General features: G+C 39.5%; 1 protein-coding gene across 1 annotated transcript in view; it reads left to right on the plus strand.

The window, feature by feature from the left end:
* KCNMB2 (potassium calcium-activated channel subfamily M regulatory beta subunit 2) overlaps positions 1-21,731 on the plus strand; it is a 37,493-nt gene that overhangs the window by 4,249 nt on the left and 11,513 nt on the right. Inside the window, exons 2-3 of the mRNA XM_007182345.2 lie at positions 18,486-18,656; positions 21,062-21,257. Coding sequence (XP_007182407.1) covers positions 18,486-18,656; positions 21,062-21,257 — 367 coding nt within the window. The remainder of the gene's footprint in view (positions 1-18,485; positions 18,657-21,061; positions 21,258-21,731) is intronic.

The following is a 21,731-nucleotide window of genomic DNA, read 5'->3' on the forward strand; positions in this document are numbered from 1 at the left end:
CAGGCTCGCCCCGCCTCCTCCGTACCCCTCCCTCCCCGCGGCCTGGGTGAGCCAGAGCCCCCGAAGCAGCTGCTCCTTTAACCCCGTCCTGTCTGGGCGGGGAACAGACGCCCTCAGGCGACCTACACGCAGAGGCGGGTCCAAATCCAAAGCTGAACCCCAGGAGCTGTGCGAACAGGGAAGAGAAGGGGAAATCTCTCCCAGCAGCCTCAGAAGCAGCGGATTAAAACTCCACAAACAACTTGATGTGCCTGCATCTGTTGTATACCTGAATAGACAACGAATCATCCCAAGTTCAGGAGGTGGACTTTGGGAGCAGGATATATTAATTTTTCCCCTTTTCCTTTTTTTTGTGAGTGTATATGTATATGCTTCTGGGTGAGATTTTGTCTGTATAGCTTTGCTTTACAATAGCTTTATTTTACTTCACTATATTATAGCCTCTTTCTTTCTTTCTTTCTATTTTTTCTCCCTTTTACTCTGAGCCGTGTGGACGAAAGGCTCTTGGTGCTCCAGCCAGGCATCAGGGCCGTGCCTCTGAGGTGGGAGAGCCAACTTCAGAACACTGGTCCACAAGAGACCTCCCAGCTCCACATAATACCAAATGGCAAAAATCTCCCAGAGATCTCCATCTCAACATCAAGACCCAGCTTCACTCAACGACCAGCAAGCTACAGTGCTGGACACCCTATGCCAAACAACTAGCTAGACAGGAACACAACCCCATCCATTAGCAGAGAGGCTGCCTAAAATCATAATAAGGCCACAGACACCCCAAAATACACCACCAGACGTGGACGTGCCCACCAGAAAGACAAGATCTAGCCTCATCCACCAGAACTCAGGCACTAGTTCCCTCCACCAGGAAGCCTACACAACCCACTGAACCAACCTTAGCCACTGGGGACAGATACCAAAAACAACGGGAACTACGAACCTGCAGCCTGTGAAAAGGAGACCCCAAACACAGTAAGATAGGCAAAATGAGACGACAGAAAAACACACAGCAGATGAAGGAGCAGGCTCAAAACACACTGGACTTAACAAATGAAGAGGAAATAGGTAGTCTACCTGAAAAAGAATTCAGAATAATGATAGTAAGGATGATCCAAAATCTTGGAAATAGAATAGACAAAATGCAAGAAACATTTAACAAGGATGTAGAAGAACTAAAGAGGAACCAAGCAATGATGAAAAACACAATAAATGAAATTAAAAATACTCTAGATGGGATCAATAGTAGAATAACTGAGGCAGAAGAAAGGATAAGTGACCTGGAAGATAAAATGGTGGAAATAACTACTACAGAGCAGGATAAAGAAAAAAGAATGAAAAGAACTGAGGACAGTCTCAGGGACCTCTGGGACAACATTAAACGCACCAACATTCGAATTATAGGGGTACCAGAAGAAGAAGAGAAAAAGAAAGGGACTGAGAAAATTTTTGAAGAGATTATAGTGGAAAACTTCCCTAATATGGGAAAGGAAATAGTTAATCAAGTCCTGGAAGCACAGAGAGTCCCATACAGGATAACCCCAAGGAGGAACACGCCAAGACATATTAATCAAACTGTCAAAAATTAAATATAAGGAAAACATATTAAAGGCAGCAAGGGAAAAAAAACAAATAACACACAAGGGAATCCCCATAAGGTTAACTTCTGATCTATCAGCAGAAACTCTGCAAGCCAGAAGGGAGTGGCAGGATATACTTAAAGTGATGAAGGAGAAAAACCTACAACCAAGATTACTCTACCCAGCAAGGATCTCATTCAGATTCGATGGAGAAATTAAAACCTTTACAGACAAGCAAAAGCTGAGAGAGTTCAGCACCACCAAACCAGCTTTACAACAAATGCTAAAGGAACTTCTCTAGGCAAGAAACACAAGAGAAGGAAAACACCTACAATAACAAACCCAATACATTTAAGAAAATGGGAATAGGAACATACATATCGATAATTACCTTGAATGTAAATGGATTAAATGCTCCCACCAAAAGACACAGGCTGGCTGAATGGATACAAAAACAAGACCCATATATATGCTGTCTACAAGAGACCCACTTCAGACCTAGAGTCACATACAGACTGAAAGTGAGGGGATGGAAAAAGATATTCCATGCAAATGGAAATCAAAAGAAAGCTGGAGTAGCAATTCTCATATCAGACAAAATAGACTTTAAAATAAAGACTATTACAAGAGACAAAGAAGGACACTATATAATGATCAAGGGATCGATCCAAGAGGAAGATATAACAATTGTAAATATTTATGCACCCAACATAGGAGCACCTCAATACATAAGGCAAATACTAACAGCCATAAAAGGGGAAATTGACAGCAACACAATCATAGTAGGGGACTTTAACACCCCACTTTCACCAATGGACAGATCATCCAAAATGAAAATAAATAAGGAAACACAAGCTTTAAATGATACATTAAACAAGATGGACTTAATTGATATTTATAGGACATTCCATCCAAAAACAACAGAATACACATTTTTCTCAAGTGCTCATGGAACATTCTCCAGGATAGATCATATCTTGGGTCACAAATCAAGCCTTGGTAAATTTAAGAAAATTGAAATCGTATCAAGTATCTTTTCCGACCACAACGCTATGAGACTAGATATCAATTACAGGAAAAGATCTGTAAAAAATACAAACACATGGAGGCTACACAATACATTACTTAATAACGAAGTGATTACTGAAGAAATCAAAGGGGAAATCAAAAAATACCTAGAAACAAATGACAATGGAGACACGACGACCCAAAACCTATGGGATGCAGCAAAAGCAGTGCTAAGAGGGAAGTTTATAGCAATACAAGCCTACCTCAAGAAACAGGAAACATCTCGAATAAACAACCTAACCTTGCACCTAAAGCAATTAGAGAAAGAAGAACAAAAAAACCCCAAAGCCAGCAGAAGGAAAGAAATTATAAAGATCAGGTCAGAAATAAATGAAAAAGAAATGAAGGAAACAATAGCAAAAATCAATGAAACTAAAAGCTGGTTCTTTGAGAAGATAAACAAAATTGATAAACCATTAGCCAGACTCATCAAGAGAAAAAGGGAGAAGACTCAGATCAATAGAATTAGAAATGAAAAAGGAGAAGTAACCACTGACACTGCAGAAATACAAACGATCATGAGAGATTACTACAAGCAACTCTATGCCAATAAAATGGACAACCTGGAAGAAATGGACAGATTCTTAGAAATGCACAAACTGCCGAGACTGAACCAGGAAGAAATAGAAAATATGAACAGACCAATCACAAGCACTGAAATTGAAACTGTGATTAAAAACCTTCCAACAAACAAAAGCCCAGGACCAGATGGCTTCACAGGTGAATTCTATCAAACATTTAGAGAAGAGCTAACACCTATCCTTCTCAAACTCTTCCAAAATATTGCAGAGGGAGGAACACTCCCAAACTCATTCTCCGAGGCCACCATCACCCTGATACCAAAACCAGACAAAGATGTCACAAAGAAAGAAAACTACAGGCCAATATCACTCAGGAACATAGATGCAAAAATCCTCAACAAAATACTAGCAAACAGAATCCAACAGCACGTTAAAAGGATCATACACCATGATCAAGTGGGGTTTATGCCAGGAATGCAAGGATTCTTCAATATACGCAAATCAATCAATGTGATACACCATATTAACAAATTGAAGGAGAAAAACCATATGATCATCTCAATAGATGCAGAGAAAGCTTTCGACAAAATTCAACACCCATTTATGATAAAAGCCCTGCAGAAAGTAGGCATAGAGGGAACTTTCCTCAACATAATAAAGGCCATATATGACAAACCCACAGCCAACATTGTCCTCAATGGTGAAAAACTGAAACCATTTCCACTAAGATCAGGAACAAGACAAGGTTGCCCCCTCTCACCACTATTATTCAACATAGTTTTGGAAGTGTTAGCCACAGCAATCAGAGAAGACAAAGAAATAAAAGGAATCCAAATCGGAAAAGAAGAAGTAAAGCTGTCACTATTTGCAGATGACATGATACTCTACATAGAGAATCCTAAAGATGCTACCAGAAAACTCCTAGAGCTAATCAATGAATTTGGTAAAGTAGCAGGATACAAAATTAATGCACAGAAATCTCTTGCATTTCTATACACTAATGACGAAAAATCTGAAAGTGAAATTAAGAAAACACTCCCATTTACCATTGCAACAAAAAGAATAAAATATCTAGGAATAAACCTACCTAAGGAGACAAAAGACCTGTATGCAGAAAATTATAAGACACTGATGAAAGAAATTAAAGATGATACAAATAGATGGAGAGACATACCATGTTCCTGGATTGGAAGAATCAACATTGTGAAAATGACTCTACTACCCAAAGCAATCTACAAATTCAATGCAATCCCTATCAAACTACCACTGGCATTTTTCACAGAACTAGAACAAAAAATTTCACAATTTGTATGGAAACACAAAAGACCCCGAATAGCCAAAGCCATCTTGAGAACGAAAAATGGAGCTGGGGGAATCAGGCTCCCTGACTTCAGACTATATTACAAAGCTTCAGTAATCAAGACAGTTTGGTACTGGCACAAAAACAGAAATATAGATCAATGGAACAGGATAGAAAGCCCAGAGATAAACCCACACACATATGGTCAACTTATCTTTGATAAAGGAGGCAAGCATATACAGTGGAGAAAAGACAGCCTCTTCAATAAGTGGTGCTGGGAAAATTGGACAGGAACATGTAAAAGTATGAAATTAGAACACTCCCTGACACCATGCACAAAAATAAACTCAAAATGGATTAAAGACCTAAGTGTAAGGGCAGACACTATCAAACTCTTAGAGGAAAACATAGGCAGAACATTCTATGACATACATCACAGCAAGATTCTTTTTGACCCAGCTCCCAGAGAAATGGAAATAAGAACACAAATAAACAAATGGGACCTAATGAAACATAAAAGCTTTTGCACAGCAAAGGAAACCATAAACAAGACCAAAAGACAACCCTCAGAATGGGAGAAAATATTTGCAAATGAAGCAACTGACAAAGGATTAATCTCCAAGATTTACAAGCAGCTCATGCAGCTCAATAACAAAAAAACGAACAACCCAATCCAAAAATGGGCAGAAGATCTAAATAGACATTTCTCCAAAGAAGATATACAGATGGCCTACAGACACATGAAAGAATGCTCAACATCATTAATCATTAGAGAAATGCAAATCAAAACTACAATGAGATATCATCTCACACCGGTCAGAATGGCCATCATCAAAAAATCTACAAACAATAAATGCTGGAGAGGGTGTGGAGGAAAGGGAACACTCTTGCATTGTTGGTGGGAATGTAAATTGATACAGCCACTATGGATAACAGTATGGAGGTTCCTTAAAAAACTACAAATAGAACTACCATACGACCCAGCAATCCCACTACTGGGCATATACCCTGAGAAAACCATAGGTCAAAAAGAGTCATGTACCAAAATGTTCATTGCAGCTCTATTTACAATAGCCAGGACATGGAAGCAACCTAAATGTCCATTGACAGATGAATGGATAAAGAAGATGTGGCACATATATACAATGGAATATTACTCAGCCATAAAAAGAAATGAAATGGAGGTATTTGTAATGAGGTGGATGGAGTTAGAGTCTGTCATACAGAGTGAAGTAAGTCAGAAAGAGAAAAACAAATACAGTATGCTAACACATATATACGGAATCTAAGGAAAAAAAAAAAAAAAAGGCCATGAAGAACCTAGTGGCAAGACGGGAATAAAGACACAGACCTACTAGACAATGGACTTGAGGATATGGGGAGGGGGTGGGGTGAGATGTGACAGGGTAAGAGAGTGTCATGGACATATATACACTACCAAATGTAAAATAGATAACTAGTGGGAAGCAGCCGCATAGCACAGGGAGATCAGCTCGGTGCTTTGTGACCACCTAGAGGGGTGGGATGGGGAGGGTGGGAGGGAGGGAGATGCAAGAGGGAAGAGAAATGGGAACATATTGTATATGTATAACTGATTCACTTTGTTATAAAGCAGAAGCTAACACACTATTGTAAGGCAATTATACTTCAATAAAGATGTTAAAAAAAATAAAAAGAAATAAGCTTATAGACAGGCAGAGCGACTAAGTAGAAGTAAAAGTCCACTGAAAATTCTGAAACCTAATTTTTATGGCTCGAGGGAAGTTGAAGTCAACTTTACATTTTTTTCATTATTTTAATTCAAAGCCAGTCCTTTTTCTGATCATCTGCTATATGCAAAACACTGGTTTCTAACCTTATCCTCCATTCCACATGCCCAGCAATGTGAAGGAATACTTTTTCTTCTCTGAACAAATTTCTTTGTTAGGTGAGCCGACGTTAATCTCTAAATCGCAGGAGGCAAAATAAAACAAGAGCAGCAATAACTAATTTAAAAATTAAAGAAGAGAGAGGTTATTAGCCAAGGACATTACCACTGAGTGCTTATCAAATATTCCTTGGATTGTTTATATTAAATATTGAATTGGTATAAAGGAACATTTATCACATGTTAACATACAGAGAATGATGATATAATAAACATCTGAGTACCCTTCATTAAGCTTAAAAAATAAAACAATGAGAATTTTTGAAGCCCTTGAGGGCGCTTCCCTAAGAGCGTCCCCCTCCTTATCCCTGCCCCCACCCAGAGATAACCACGCTCCTGTTTATCATTCCCTTGCTTTTCTTCATGAGTTTGTCACATCTGAATGCTTAAACAATACATTGTTTACTTCTAAATGTTTGGAGACTTTAAATAAATTGAATCATACCATATGAATTGTTCTGCAACTCGCTGTTTTCACCAAACATGGTCCCATGATTTATCAGTGCTGACGTGACTAGCTGTAGCTTATTTCGTCTGCTGTGTAGTATGCCATTATATGAATATACCACCATTTATTCATCCAGTCTGCTTCTCATAGACATTGGCATTATTTCCAGTTCTTTTTCTACTGACAATGCTGCTATAATACTTTTTGTTCATGTCTCCTTGTACATATGTACAAACATTTCCTAGGTTTTACACCTAACTTGGGAATTGTTGATTCAAAAGTATGCACAGCTCCCACTTCACTAGGCAATGCCATTGCTTTCCAAAGCAGCTGTAGATATGATTCCATTGCTCTAGAGTTTTAGGGGGTTTAATTTTCATCAATCCAGAGGGTATTGTGCTTTCAATTCCCATTTTTCAGATTAGTAATAAGATTGAGTCTACGTCCCTAGTCCTTTTCTGTCAAGTGCCTATTCCAACATGTGGCCCATTTTTAACTGGATTTTTGTCTTTTTCTTATTGACTTGTAGGACTTCTTTATAAAAGTCTGTTTTCTTTCATTTAAAAAATTTAATAGAAGATAGAAAGGTAACCATTGAGAATGGCTGAAAACAAAATGAGAGAACTGGAAGATAAAGTGAAAGAAATATCTCAAAATCCAGAGGACAATTATAAAGAGATGGAAATCTTAAGAGGAAGGATCAGAAAGTTACATGTGAATGATAAGAGTTCCAGGAGAGGGGAAAGAGATGGAGGAGAGAAATAACAATGAGACTTCCTTTTCTGACAGTATAGTAGACCAAATACACCAACCCTCCTGCAGCAATAATTTAAAATGCTATATAAACTATTAAAAACTTTTATAAACGTCTCTATTAACCCTTTGTCTGTCTATTGTGCGCAAACAGCTTCTCCCAGTTTACTTGTATTTTCACTTTCTTTATGATGTCTTTTCATAAACATGGTCTTAATTTTAATGTGTTCTCAGCAATTTTTCAACATTTTGAAATCCTTTCCTATCCCAAGTTCAAAAGGGTATGCTCTGGTATAGTTAATATTTTGTAGGTTTGCCTTTCACAATTAAGTCCTTAATCATCTGAAGTTTACTTTTGTGTGTGGTGTGAACTAGGCATCTATTTTTTTCTGTATAGATAACTAACTGTCCAGCACCTTTTGTTGGATAGTTTGTCCTTTCCTCAATGATCTAAAAGTACACATGTATCATATATTAGGTTTCCACATACGCATGGATATGTTTCTGGATCTCTACTCTGTCCCACTGGTCAATTTTGTCTACCTCAGACAAACACCACCCCTGAGCTTACAAACTTTAGCATTATAATGCATCGTGATACCTGGTATAAAAGTTGCCCACCTTGTTCTTTTGTAATCAGGATTGTATTTGCTAACCTTAGATGTTTGCACTCCCATAACTATTTTAGAATCAGCTTGTCCAGTCATGCCTACCCCACTTCCCAAAAAAGCTCTTGCGATTTTTATTGGAATTTTATGAAAGCTATTAATTAATTTGTGGTAAGTTTGCATCTTTATGTCACCAAGTCTTTTTCTGAATATGATCCTCCAAATGATTTGTATAATCTAGGTAGAACTTACCTATAAATAATCAGAGCCTGGTATTTCCATTATGAGGATATTTTAAATTGATGATTCAATTTTTAATGATTTAGAACTATTTAGATTTTCTAGTTATTTCAAAGCAGTTTCAATAAGCCATACATTTGTAAGAATTTGCTATATATTTAAGTAAATCATGTATCAAAGTTTTTTTGTTTTTTTTTAATTTTTTTTAATATTTTATTTATTTATTTATTTATTTATGGCTGTGTTGGGTCTTCGTTTCTGTGCGAGGGCTTTCTCCAGTTGCGGCAAGTGGGGGCCATTCTTCATCGCGGTGCGCGGGCCTCTCACTATCACGGCCTCTCTTGTTGCGGAGCACAGGCTCCAGACGCGCAGGCTCAGCAATTGTGGCTCACGGGCCCAGCCGCTCCGCGGCATGTGGGATCTTCCCAGACCAGGGCTCGAACCCGTGTCCCCTGCATTGGCAGGCAGATTCTCAACCACTGCGCCACCAGGGAAGCCCTATATCAAAGTTTTTAAATGTCTTGCTATAAAGTTGTTTCTAATATCTTCTATTATCTTTCTAATCTAACTGTCTCTGTACTTATGGTTTTTTAATTCCTGATATTTATTTGAGTCTTCTCTAGTTTTTCTTAATCAGTCTCATCAGAGGTTTGTCTATTTCATTAGTCTTTTCAAAAAACTAATCTTTGATTTCATTGATTCTTTAATACAGTACATCTTTTATTCCATTTATTTCTACTCATGTTTATTATTTCCTTCCTTACACTTTCTTTTAATATATTCTATTAATCTTTTCATAACTCCTTACGTTGGATGCCTAGCACATTAATTTTCAGGCTTTCTTCCTAACTAATATAAACATTTAAGATTATTTAGTTCTATCTAATAGAACTAATAGAAGGTGAGGATGTACATACATCTCAAAAAACATAGAAGACTTTGGTGGGCGGAAGGCAGAACAGTGGCTGTTTTAATCCATGCCACTCTCAGCTCTGCCATATGAGATAATGAGTTGAGTGCTCCTGGGGCAAAGATACATAGCAACTCTGCCTGTTTCAACTCAGCTGGCATTGAGCAATCCATTGCCCCACAGATTCACTTTGTAGGATCTAAGAGAAGGCACTTTTCCTTGAAGTCTGGAAACTAGAGCTCTCAGTGCCAGAAAAGCTTGAAATTTTCCTAGAAGGAATACTAAATGTATTAGTGGTAGAGTACAATGGGCACTGATAGGTAGAGAGAAGCCAGGAGTCTGTTCTAGCCATGGTTCTCTGATTTACTTGGTTTCACTTGGCCATTGAGCCTCCCTACTGGCTGCCTCGGTGTAGGGAGGCTCAATATTGAAGCCTTTTCTAGCTCACATAAAGGAACATACTTTGTGAGCCTAATAAATGCAAGAGACTGGACCTACAAAGATGAATGCAGTCTGGCTCTAACTCCTGAGCCACTCAATATTCACTGGGCCAGACAGGCATAAATATAAATATTTAGTATGTTAAGTATTATGGTTCCTATGGTTAGGTTTCTGAAGGGCCTCCCCAAGTTATGGCAAGTATACATAATTCTTTATTCACACCTTCCCTCCTCTTTCCTGCACTTGCCAGTGCCCCTCACCTCTCTGACTGCTTTGGGACCCTTTGCAAATCTGTCTTCTTGCCCTTTCCAAGTTCTAGTACCCTCGCTGAGTTTTGTTTCTCTGACTACCTAGGGAGTCTCATTAAAACCCACAGTGTTCATAGTTACTTCTGGACACAAATGATGCCCATATCTAAATTTTCATCTCCTCTACCACTGCTTTTTTTTCAACCCCTCTTTAACACCTGAAATGCTGGGAGAGTTTCAGCATCAGTCTCTTAGCCTCCAGGTACAAACCATTCCAAACAGCCAACCACACTAACGTGAGTGATCTTTCTAAAGTATAAAGCTAATTATATCACTTTCTTGCTTAAATTCTTTTAGTGGCTCCTCAGAAGACATACAGCACCCTTTATCTCTGACCCCTGCCTATCTAACCAGCTCATTACCTGCCATCCCCCACTCACTGGATCCTGGAATCCAACCACTCTCAGCTACCCTATTCCCCTTATCAACTGTTTGCTCATTGGAGATTTAACTCAGTCTATTACTGAATCCTTTAACCATCACCACTTAAAGTGTTATGGCCACCTTGGTTTAATTAAACATGAATTAAAACATTCATGTTCATAAATCAAGTCCTGAGTCAAGTTATCCATCACCAATCTACTGAATGCCCAGTTCAAGGAATGTCCAGTACAGTGATAGCCAATTTGCCTGAAGCCAAATTGCCAAACACTAATCCATTTGCCAGTTGATCTTTTTGGTGAATTTATCAAATTTAGTTACTTACCAAACACTTTGTATAATCATTGTAACCCTCATAGTTCTATGGGTTAGTAGGAACCAAAAAGACTGCAGGGGACCCAGATTTGGGGCCTTGAGACTCTCCTCCTCTGTCTCTCAGTCTCTGCAGCCATTGTCCCTCTATCTCTCTGCCCCTCTGTTTTTCCCTCCCTGTGCTCCAGACACCCTCCGTCTTCAGAGTCCCTTGTTCTCAGGTCTTCCTCCCCTTCCCCCAACCCAGCCATGCCCTGCTGCTCTCTCTATCCTTTGTTTCCTCTCCTCTCTGCCCCTGGGTTTCCCCCTCTCTAGGATCAGCAGGCCAGGCTGCATTGTGCTGATTCTGCTCTTCAACTTTCCCCCAGCAGAGGGTCCCACCAATGTTGTCCAGATCCCTCCTGTTCCAATAACAGGACAAGAGCAAAGACAAATTCAACATTTTGTTATAAGGACAAAATAAAACTGTTCAAATTAAACTTAGCAGAAACTTCAAAAAGCTGTTAAAAATTCCTACCCAAAATCAATTACCATAATCTTATGAACAGTTAAAAGAAACAAATTTTGGTTAATGGATAAATTTGCCAAATCTATCAAAGTCATGAAATTTGCACAAGAATCTCAGTGATGCTAAAATGTTAGCAAAACAGCAAATAACTCTAAAAAGGACTTGAGGGCTTCCCTGGTGGCGCAGTGGTTGAGAATCTGCCTGCTAATGCAGGGGATGCAGGTTCGAGCCCTGGTCTGGGAAGATCCCACATGCCGCGGAGCAACTACGCCCGTGAGCCACAACTACTGAGCCTGTGCGTCTGGGAGCCTGTGCTCCGCAACAAGAGAGGCCGCGATAGTGAGAGGCCCGTGCACCGCCATGAAGAGTGGCCCCCGCTTGCCGCAACTGGAGAAAGCCCTCGCACAGAAACGAAGACCCAACACAGCCAATAAATAAATAAATAAATAAATAAATAAATAAATAATAATTTAAAACAAAAAAGGACTTGAAAAAAAATCATTATAAATGGAAAGGCTCCCATATGAAATGCTACATTTTTGCTATATCTATTAGAAGAATATATTCATACACATATTCAAAAAATATATATCTATGAATATATTCATAAGAATATATTTATAAAGAGACTAAACCTCCCTTAGAAACTTACTTAGCTTTTAAAAAAAAAAACAAACAGATCTTAAAATACTGCTAAAAAGAACATATTCATAAGAAGAATATAATTGAATGTATTTTTAAAATATCATCTTAAAATATTCATAAGACAATACATTCATATCAATTTACTATACTTAAAACAATGCTCCTTAAAATAAGTCTTTGTTAAATCTGTGATTAAGTGGGCAAATTATTCATCTGGCAAAGTGATCCTTCAATAAATTGGCAAATTGGCTAATCATGGTGCATTAGCCATTCAGTAACTGAACCTTCGGCAAATCAGCCCCCAGCATATTGACTTGCTTCCTTTGTGTACTCATTACAATAAGTCTCCTTACAATGCACTGTAATGATTGGTATCTCACCCAGCTCCCTCAGGACACGCATGTCTTATTCACTTTGTACTCCCCAGAACTTGGCACAGTATGTTTCATCTTATGAAGACTTTAAAATGTTGACAAATGAATAAACAAATGAATTAATAAATGACATTTACCCTGCCTTAACATGAATAGTTTTCTTCCTGCAGGCTAAATACCAAGGGAATCTGAATTTAAATGAGTGAAGCCCAAGGAAAAATTTTTTTCTTGCACATTTTACTCTTTATATCCATGTTCGTATATGTACAGCCTCATAAATAATTTGCTTATGAACCATAGGACTACTATCAAACTTTAAGAAACTATCCAAATATGGAGTTTGAAATAAAATTGTATTGTGTTGACTATGGCTTGAGGTAAATATAAAGCTTTATTGGACAATTAAAATTTTTTATACAAAATATTTTGTTATACTTCAATTTGCCTTGTAGTTTTATTAATAACTCACATTCTTCAAAAGGATTTGGGCAGAATGCTCCCTGTATATGTAGAAAAGACTGCACATATGTACTATTTGTTATTGCCAACATGTATAAATGCTGATTTGTATCTACCATATTGATTCATGGTTCACCATGAACCATGAAGCCACAGCTGCTCCAACAGAGCTTAAACATACTGCTTCGCCAGTATACACCAAGGCTAGATCTGCTTCAGACTTATAAATCCAAATTCCTGCTCTATACCTACGGCTGAATATCCCCCATATTCGAAACTTATTTTGTAGTCATGCCCCAGAGTCATTATTCCTCCTGAGAGCTCTACTTCAATGAACTATTCTAGCCTTCATTCCCTTATTTCTCCCCCTAACCCTTTTAAGAAGATTCCACAGAGAATAGACACAAGGAGCCAAAGAGAGATGAAGTACAAGGCTTCCTAGTATGAAGGATGATGTTTAGGCCTGAGGCCCAAAATATAGCATCATGCTCATTCCCCCGGCTTTGAAGACAACTTGGCATGGGAGGGGCACCTCACTAATCCACTTAGTCTCAGGCTATGGACACTCCCTTCCCCACCTGGAGCTTACTACCTAGAGATAGCGAGGCCAAGGCACACCAAGCCTGAACAAAGGCAAGTCCAAAAGGATGAGAAAAAAAATTGTGCCACTCATAAACAGTGATCTTCAGTCTCACCCAAAATGTAGACGGGGCCTCTGACTGTCAAGCTCTGGCCTATCTCACCAATCAGATTAGTCAATCCTCACCTGAGCTCAGGACACTATGTTTGTGGGGAAGAGAATCTATAAATGAACAATCAGCCTCTCCCTTCTTAGCCAGGGCAGCAAAAACACCCCCTTTGGAACCCTGAAGAATAGCAAAATAAGGACCCCTGCTTTAACACCCTCTACTATTTCCCCAGTCGTCCAAGTTAAGTTCTTGGGCATAAATCTAAACCATATCCTTTTTCTCACTTCCATCATCATATTTCTCCATACATCCTTTTCTCTCCATCTATCCTACCTCGATCCTAGATCCAGCCCTCATCATCCTTTGCCAACACTATAGTAACAATCCCCTAATTCTTCTTTCTGATTTAAGTCTGGTTCCATCGTTAATCTAATCTCCACCCTAAAGCCAGAGTGATCATTCTGAAACTCAGTTCTGATCATGTCACCCTCTGCCACCTTCCCATTAACTACAGGATAAAGGCCAAGTTCCTTAAATGACTTACAAAAACTCTTTATAACCTACTACCTCTCCAAACTCATCTGCCCCATTTCCCCTGTCCCACACTCATCCGAGTAATAATAAAATTTGTGTAGTTTCTGACAGTCAGCATGTAGTTGCAAATCTCCATCCTTTGTTCATGTGATTCCTTCTGTCTGAAATGCCCTTGATTCCCTGTCTCATTTGGTTAACTTGGATTCAATCTTGAAGATTCTGTTTAAGGCATTTCTCCTCCAGGATGCCTTCCCTAACCTTAATCCTTGCTCCCTGTCCTGCTCCCTCAGGCTGGGAAAATTACTCCTCTTCTATACTCATGCTGTGAATGGCTCCATCATTGAATTTACTACCCTACATTGATATTTTGTTTTCATGTTGGTCTTCCTGTTGGGTAGGGGCCACATACAATAACTAGAGGTTACCAGCATTCAAAATAAGTTCGTAGACTTTAACTGAATCTTTATTCCTCCAAATTATTCATTCATTCCTTAACTTATCCATTAATTCAATTATCACTTATTGATGAATTTCATGAGTATGTCCCACCTCACTCATCCACTTTCATATCCTGATTTCCCAGATGTGTTTAGCCTGTGTGGAAACCAATCATTTTCCCTCTTCTCTACACATCCCAGAGCACGTGAAGAACATTTGTTAACCATTTCCAAATTGTGATTTGTTTTTAAATTACCCATTTGAATCATTTTTGTACCCTTCTTGTTCTAGTAACATAACTGACTGATTACACTGCATCTCTTTTATGGGTATAGACTGATGTAAGTGATGCAGTGTGACAGCCTACTACTCTGGAGCTGAGACTATTGCTCCCTCCTTGCTGGCTTCCACCTGCAGGAAATCCACATCTCAATGCAGCCATTAGAATTAAATACATTTTGATAAATAACAACAGGAAAGTACAAAAGATGATTATTTTACAGCAGGCCTTTGAAGCCACTCAGACTCAGCCTGTCTCTTCTTGCTTCAGAAGTCTGGCTTTAACTGAACGGGCACTGATTTTTTTTTTTTCATTCAGGTTCATAGAGAATCAAGTTTAAGAGCTTTGATATAAATCCTACATTTTCCAAAGAAAATCTCACAAAAGAATGGGGAAACTTAGAGGATGGGTGGTGGTTAGCCTGAGGCAGTCAAAAGCCTGCAAGCTGGCCAGCCAGCTAGCTAGTCCAGAGGCACTGGGCTTGGGAGCTGGAGAGTAATAAAAAAGATGGGCTCTCAGAGCTTCTGGCCATGAGGAGAATGAGTGGCCATGAGTGAGTGCTGGTGGGAAAGAGGCAGGAAGGACATGGTCATGAAAAGATGAGGAACAAAGGCCTCTATTTAGCTATGATTCTCCTACTATAAAGGGCCCACTCTTCAAGGAAAGAGTAAGATTTATATAACTACCTCATGAAGAGAACTTTTATATAATAGTAATAATGATAACAAACTAATCCATTAATTTTATACTCTAATAACCAGATTAACATATAGTCTTCCTTAAAACCTTTTGGAAATATACTAAGTACATACATGTTCTCACACTTCTATAGGGAATCAAAATATCTAACAACTAGTCCAGAATGAACCAGCGCCCCAGAATATATGCCAGCCATAAACACCAGTAAGGCCATCCTGGAGCACGAAGCTGAATAGAAGCCCTGAATATACACACAATTATACAAATAACAGGCACCTCTTTCCTCCTCTGCAAAGTTCCACACTGGATTCTAGTTCTTTTTCAAGCAACGAGAGTGACTAGTGATGAAAATTAAAAGGAAAATCTGAAGTCTGTCTCATGTATGTTGGCTTTTTGTCTGAAGCTTAAAATAAAAATAGCATAAGAGCTTCTTTCTCCATTTTCAGCATTCTATGTGTCCTCCCCTCTGTCCCCAAGCCCTAAAAGCCAGCAACTTCCCCACTCCCACACCCGTGCAATCCAAAGCTCCCTTCTCCGTGGCTTCTTGCTTGCCTGTGTTTCCAGAATCCTTGAGCATTGCCTTCCTTCCCATATTTCTCACATATCTCTCCAACCAGCCAGCACCCCCAGCAATTTCTCACTTCTTTTCTGCCTTCTCTGCCAGACCTTATTTCAAATCCAACCCTCCACTCATACACTATTCACTGCCTTGACATTCTGTCCTTTAGAAATTCTTTGGAGAAGAACAGCAATTTTGGGATGTTCTGATGCCCATGTCATAAAGCTGTAGCTCCCCACACCATTTTTATTTTTTTGAATTTTATTTTATTTATTTTTTTATACAACAGGTTCTTATTAGTCATCAACTTTATACACATCAGTGTGTACATGTCAATCCCAATCGCCCAATTCATCACACCACCACCACCACCCCGCCACTTTCCCCGCTTGGTGTCCATACGTTTGTTCTCTACATCTGTGTCTCAATTTCTGCCCTGCAAACCAGTTCATCTGTACCATTTTTCTAGGTTCCACATACATGCGTTAATATACGATATTTTTCTCTTTCTGACTTACTTCACTCTGTATGACAGTCTCTAGATCCATCCACGTCTCAACAAATGACCCAATTTCGTTCCTTTTTATGACTGAGTAGTATTCCATTGTATATATGCACCACATCTTCTTTATCCATTCATCTGTCGAGGGGCATTTAGGTTGCTTCCATGACCTGGCTATTGTAAATAGTGCTGCAATGAACATTGGGGTGCATGTGTCATTTTGAATTATGGTTTTCTCTGGGTATATGCCCAGCAGTGGGATTGCTGGATCATATGGTAATTCTATTTTTAGTTTTTTAAGGAACCTCCATACTGTTCTCCATAGTGGCTGTATCAATTTACATTCCCACCAACAGTGTAAGAGGATTCCCTTTTCTCCACACCCTCTCCAGCATTTGTTGTTTGTAGATTTTCTGATGATGCCCATTCTAACTGGTGTGAGGTGATACCTCATTGTAGTTTTGATTTGCATTTCTCTAATAATTAGTGATGTTGAGCAGGTTTTCATGTGCTTCTTGGCCATCTGTATGTCTTCTTTGGAGAAATGTCTATTTAGGTCTTCTGCCCATTTTTGGATTGGGTTGTTTTTTTTAAATATTGAGCTGCATGAGCTGTTTATATATTCTGGAGATTAATCCTTTGTCCATTGATTTGTTTGCAAATATTTTCTCCCATTCTGAGGGTTGTCTTTTCATCTTGTTTATGGTTTCCTTTGCTGTGCAAAAGCTTTGAAGTTTCACTAGGTCCCATTTGTTTATTTTTGTTTTTATTTCCATTACTCTAGGAGGTGGATCAAAAAAGATCTTGCTGTGATTTATGTCAAAGAGTGTTCTTCCTATGTTTTCCTCTAAGAGTTTTATAGTGTCCAGTCTTACATTTAGGTCTCTAATCCATTTTGAGTTTATTTTTGTGTATGGTGCTAGGGAGTGATCTAATTTCATTCTTTTACATGTAGCTGTCCAGTTTTCCCAGCACCACTTATTGAAGAGACTGTCTTTTCTCCATTGTATATCCTTGCTTCCTTTGTCATAGATTAGCTGACCATAGGTGCATTCCCCACACCATTTTTAAATGGGAACATTTATTAAATACTTCATGTCAGTCATTCTCCTGGATAATCTACTTATGTCATCTCATTTAACCGTAACAATGTAGTTACAATTATTTCCACTTTGCAAGGAACTGAGAATTAGAAAGGCTGAGGAAGTTGTAGAGATCACACAGCTAGTAAGCCATGAAATCAGGTTTTGAACTAGGAGACAGTTTGACTCCAATCTGTTTTTTTCTTACCGTAGGTTGCTGCTTGAAAATTTTTTAAAATACTAATAAAACTATCCAAACTTATGGAGTCTGGCCTTGAATTGACTGACATTTTTGTAAACTCACTCAAATGTTTACAGTACAGGAAAAGAAGTCTGGGTCACCACTGGACACCTCTACATTTCTTATAAATCTCAAGTCAACAGAGCCCTAAGCAACCCTAAGCCTGAGAAAAATGTTAACCAGGATAAATTCTATCACTACCGAGGGGAAATAAGATATTAAGTTGATAGATTCCTGATATATGTTGCCATTTATTTGAATTAATGCTCCATTAGGTATTCAGAGAGTACAGAAAGATCAGTGATGATCAGCTGGGGGTTGGCAAAGGAAAACAAACCCAAAGCATTATTTTAAGGGCTGAGGGGATTGCTTTCTTTCTTCAGACTTAGAGAAAAGGCAAAAGTATTGACAGCTAGATATGGGCCCCAAGGAAAGAAGGGAGACTTGTCTCTGCTCAGGGTTGGGGTGTGTGCGTGCATGTGTGTGTGTGTGTGTGTGTGTGTGTGTGTGCACGTGTGTGTTGGAAGGCAATAGTCACATGCTGGGATCCAATTGCACTCAGGCGGGTTTGGAGGACCCCTCTCAGCCTCTCTGCCTTAGGAAGGCCTGAGCAGCGACTTACTCTTTAGGGGTGTGTTGATTAACCGTGGACTTCAAGTAAAACTGTATTATGTTCAACCTCAGAAACATTTACCAAAAAATCAGGGACCATGACCTCCTGGACAAAAGGAAAACTGTCACAGCACTGAAAGCAGGAGAGGACCGGGCCATTCTGCTGGGACTGGCCATGATGGTGTGCTCCATCATGATGTACTTTCTGCTGGGAATCACACTCCTGCGCTCATACATGCAGAGGTAAAGCCATTGGGTGCTTGGGACTGTCTTTTGTCTCCCTTCTCCCTCCTCCCACACAGCTTATCAATCTTGAGGTCCTCTTCCTTACCTTCTTTCCTAAAAAGAACTTTGAGCAGTGCCTGGCACATACTATTTGTCTATAATGTTATCTAACAATAATGATAAAAATAGTTCTATGTATAAACTGCTTACTATGTGCCAGGGACTTGCCATACACTACTTTTTTAATTCCCACAACTATTCTATAAGTATGAATATACTCATAAAAATGGCAAAACTGAGGCTCAAGATAGATATAATTTGCCCAGTGTCATACAGCTTTAGTGTTCGGCAGAGCCAAGATTCAAAACCACATCCTGTTAATTCCAGCATCCCTATTCTTGCCTCTTCACACCTCTGTCCATTCTCCACCTGCATTCCTTTCCACCACACCCCGCTCTTCCATCACCCCACACATTAGTGGTTCTCAACCGCACATTTCAACTTCCTGAGAAACTTTTAAGAATACTGACACCCAGGCCCCACCACAGTCATGCCACAGGGTCAGATTTAGTAGGTCTGGAGTGGGACCCATTCACCAGTATCTTTTAAAGTTCCCCAGGTGATTCTAATAGGTTGAAAAACGCTACTATGCACTAGCTTTTTAAATTAAAGATTTTGAACCCTTCTTATTTAAATATTTGCCCTAGGTTTACTGAATATATAGAGAGGCAGTTGAATACTGAGTTGTCAAGCGCGTTCCCCCTGAGTAAGCCACATGACAAACCTCCACAGCATCTCTAGCTAACTGTGGTCCATAAATTGGACACTTTGAGCACAGGAAAGCCCAGCATTGCTATAACTAATGGGGAAGGTCTCAGAGTGCTTCAGCTTAAAGAAACGAGGCCCTTTCAAATGAAAGATTGAGGTTTCAATCCAAAAGAGAATCAAACCATTTTGTGGCATTCAATTCCCCACCTAAATTAATACTTTCATTTTAGAAGGAAAATCTAGTTGAAACACAGTAATCTGCTAAAATTAAGGCATCATCTTTCCCATTTGTGGCTGCTCTGCTCTGTTTCTCTGATGCCTTCAGCTGTGCTCCTTCTCAGTGAAAGCTCTGATGCCTCAGGCCTCAAGAGTTCACTGACTCCAAAACCGCTTTCAGATCCTCACATCTGCTTAGAACCATCTAAGACTTTTTTCCTCCTTGTATAAGCAAAATCTGACCACTCATGTCCCAGGAAAGTACAAATTGCCACACCAGAGGGGGTCAGTGCTAGTATCCTGGCTCTGGTATGAAACTGGACATGGAAAGGGGGCCCTGTCAACACATGTCCAGCAAAAAGAAGGGCTATTAATCCGCAAAGAAACTGTTTTCTGATCACTCTGGTAATCAGCTTATATCCAGAAGCAAAACATTGATTCTGGGTGTGTTACTTCCTAATCACAAATACTACCCTTGATCATAAAACTATAAATGTTTTAGAATGAAAAGCTGACCAATGGGCAGCTGGAGGGTTGGTTGGTTTGTTTGTTTAATCTTTCTAATTGAGAGGTCCCAGGGCACTGATAAGAACCCGTTAATCTGCATATAACAACAGCCTCTTTTCCACTGTTTGTGGGGAAGAAGGGCAGCACCATGGAACGAGCCCGGGCAGTAGAGAAATAGAGGATTGGATGGAATTACAATTTCCATCACTTACTAGCTGTGTGTCCTTGCATGTATTTGATTTCTCTGACTGTCAATTCACTCAGCTTTAAAAGGAATTAATACCTAACCTATAGGGTTATTGGGAGAACAAAGAAGACAATGTAAGTAAAGCACCAGTTAGGGTGAAGGGGGATGCAATAAGTGATTGCTCTTGGTATAATCAAAAGGTGGAGTTATCTTTTCTCCCTTATTAGAAAGACCTTAAAGAAATATATCACTGTCTTTTCATCTGTCACATTGGACCTCAAGCCCCTCCACCCTTTCACCATCTCTCCTCCCCTTCTCCCTTACCCCTCCTCGGCCTACAAACTGGGCAGACATTGCGAGGTGAGGACCAAGGCATGGCAGGAAGCAGCTTAAAATGCAGAAATGCAGGGTGAGTACAGGTTGTGATGTAAAAAGATGCTGCCTTATGCTTACCAGTGAATTTGATAAGGAAAAATATCTAACTTAAATCAAGCATTGGAAAAGATGATACTATATCTGATGGAAATCATTGACAAAGTTCTCAGATGCCAGGCAAAGTTTGTCTGTGTTTATATTATAGTTAGCCTAAAGCTGCTCTACTTAAAAACATACACATTAACAAATAGTTTGTATTATAGATCTGGAAGATTCTTCAGGTCAAGGAGCTGACAAATGTTCCCCTCTGATTACACCTTCTTTGCCCTTGGCATTTGGGCCTGTGCTTATTCTCCTCCTCTCTGTGTAGTGTGTGGACCGAGGAGGCTCAGTGCACCTTGCTGAATGCATCCATCACGGAAACATTTAACTGCTCCTTCAGCTGTGGTCCGGACTGCTGGAAACTCTCTCAGTACCCCTGTCTCCAAGTGTACGTTAACCTGACTTCTTCTGGAGAGAAGCTCCTTCTCTACCACACGGAAGAGACAATGAAAATCAATCAGAAGGTAGGAGCTGGACGCACACTGCATCTCGTTCACCCCCACACAGCTCCGCACCGTTCCATCTCTCTCTCTCAAGTTCCCCTGCGCCAGCACTTCAAAGCAAAATGCCACTAGGAAGCAGGCCCTTCCTCATTCAGTCACAGAACTCACTACACTACTTGACTCTCTTACTTGGGAAACATTTATTTTCTGTGCAAGTGGTGGTCAAATCATTCCCCAGTTTGAAATAGTGAAGATTTAGCCTTTACTTTCATTTAGAAGGGTAAACATTATATCCTTATTGATACACAAATAGACTTAGTCTTTCAAAGCAAATGTGCAGTTTAGTCAGAGTTGTACAAGCCAAGAAAACAAGATATTTGTCATATACCTGGGAACCACGGGGTAAAACTATATTTTGCTTTTCCATGGTCATTGTCACTTCGTTCCGTGGTCTTGGAGATGTAACTTAAGCTCTCTGAGCCTCAGTATCCTTTT

The sequence above is a fragment of the Balaenoptera acutorostrata genome, chromosome 4 (genome assembly GCF_949987535.1).
Source record: "Balaenoptera acutorostrata chromosome 4, mBalAcu1.1, whole genome shotgun sequence".
Lineage (NCBI taxonomy): Eukaryota > Metazoa > Chordata > Mammalia > Artiodactyla > Balaenopteridae > Balaenoptera > Balaenoptera acutorostrata.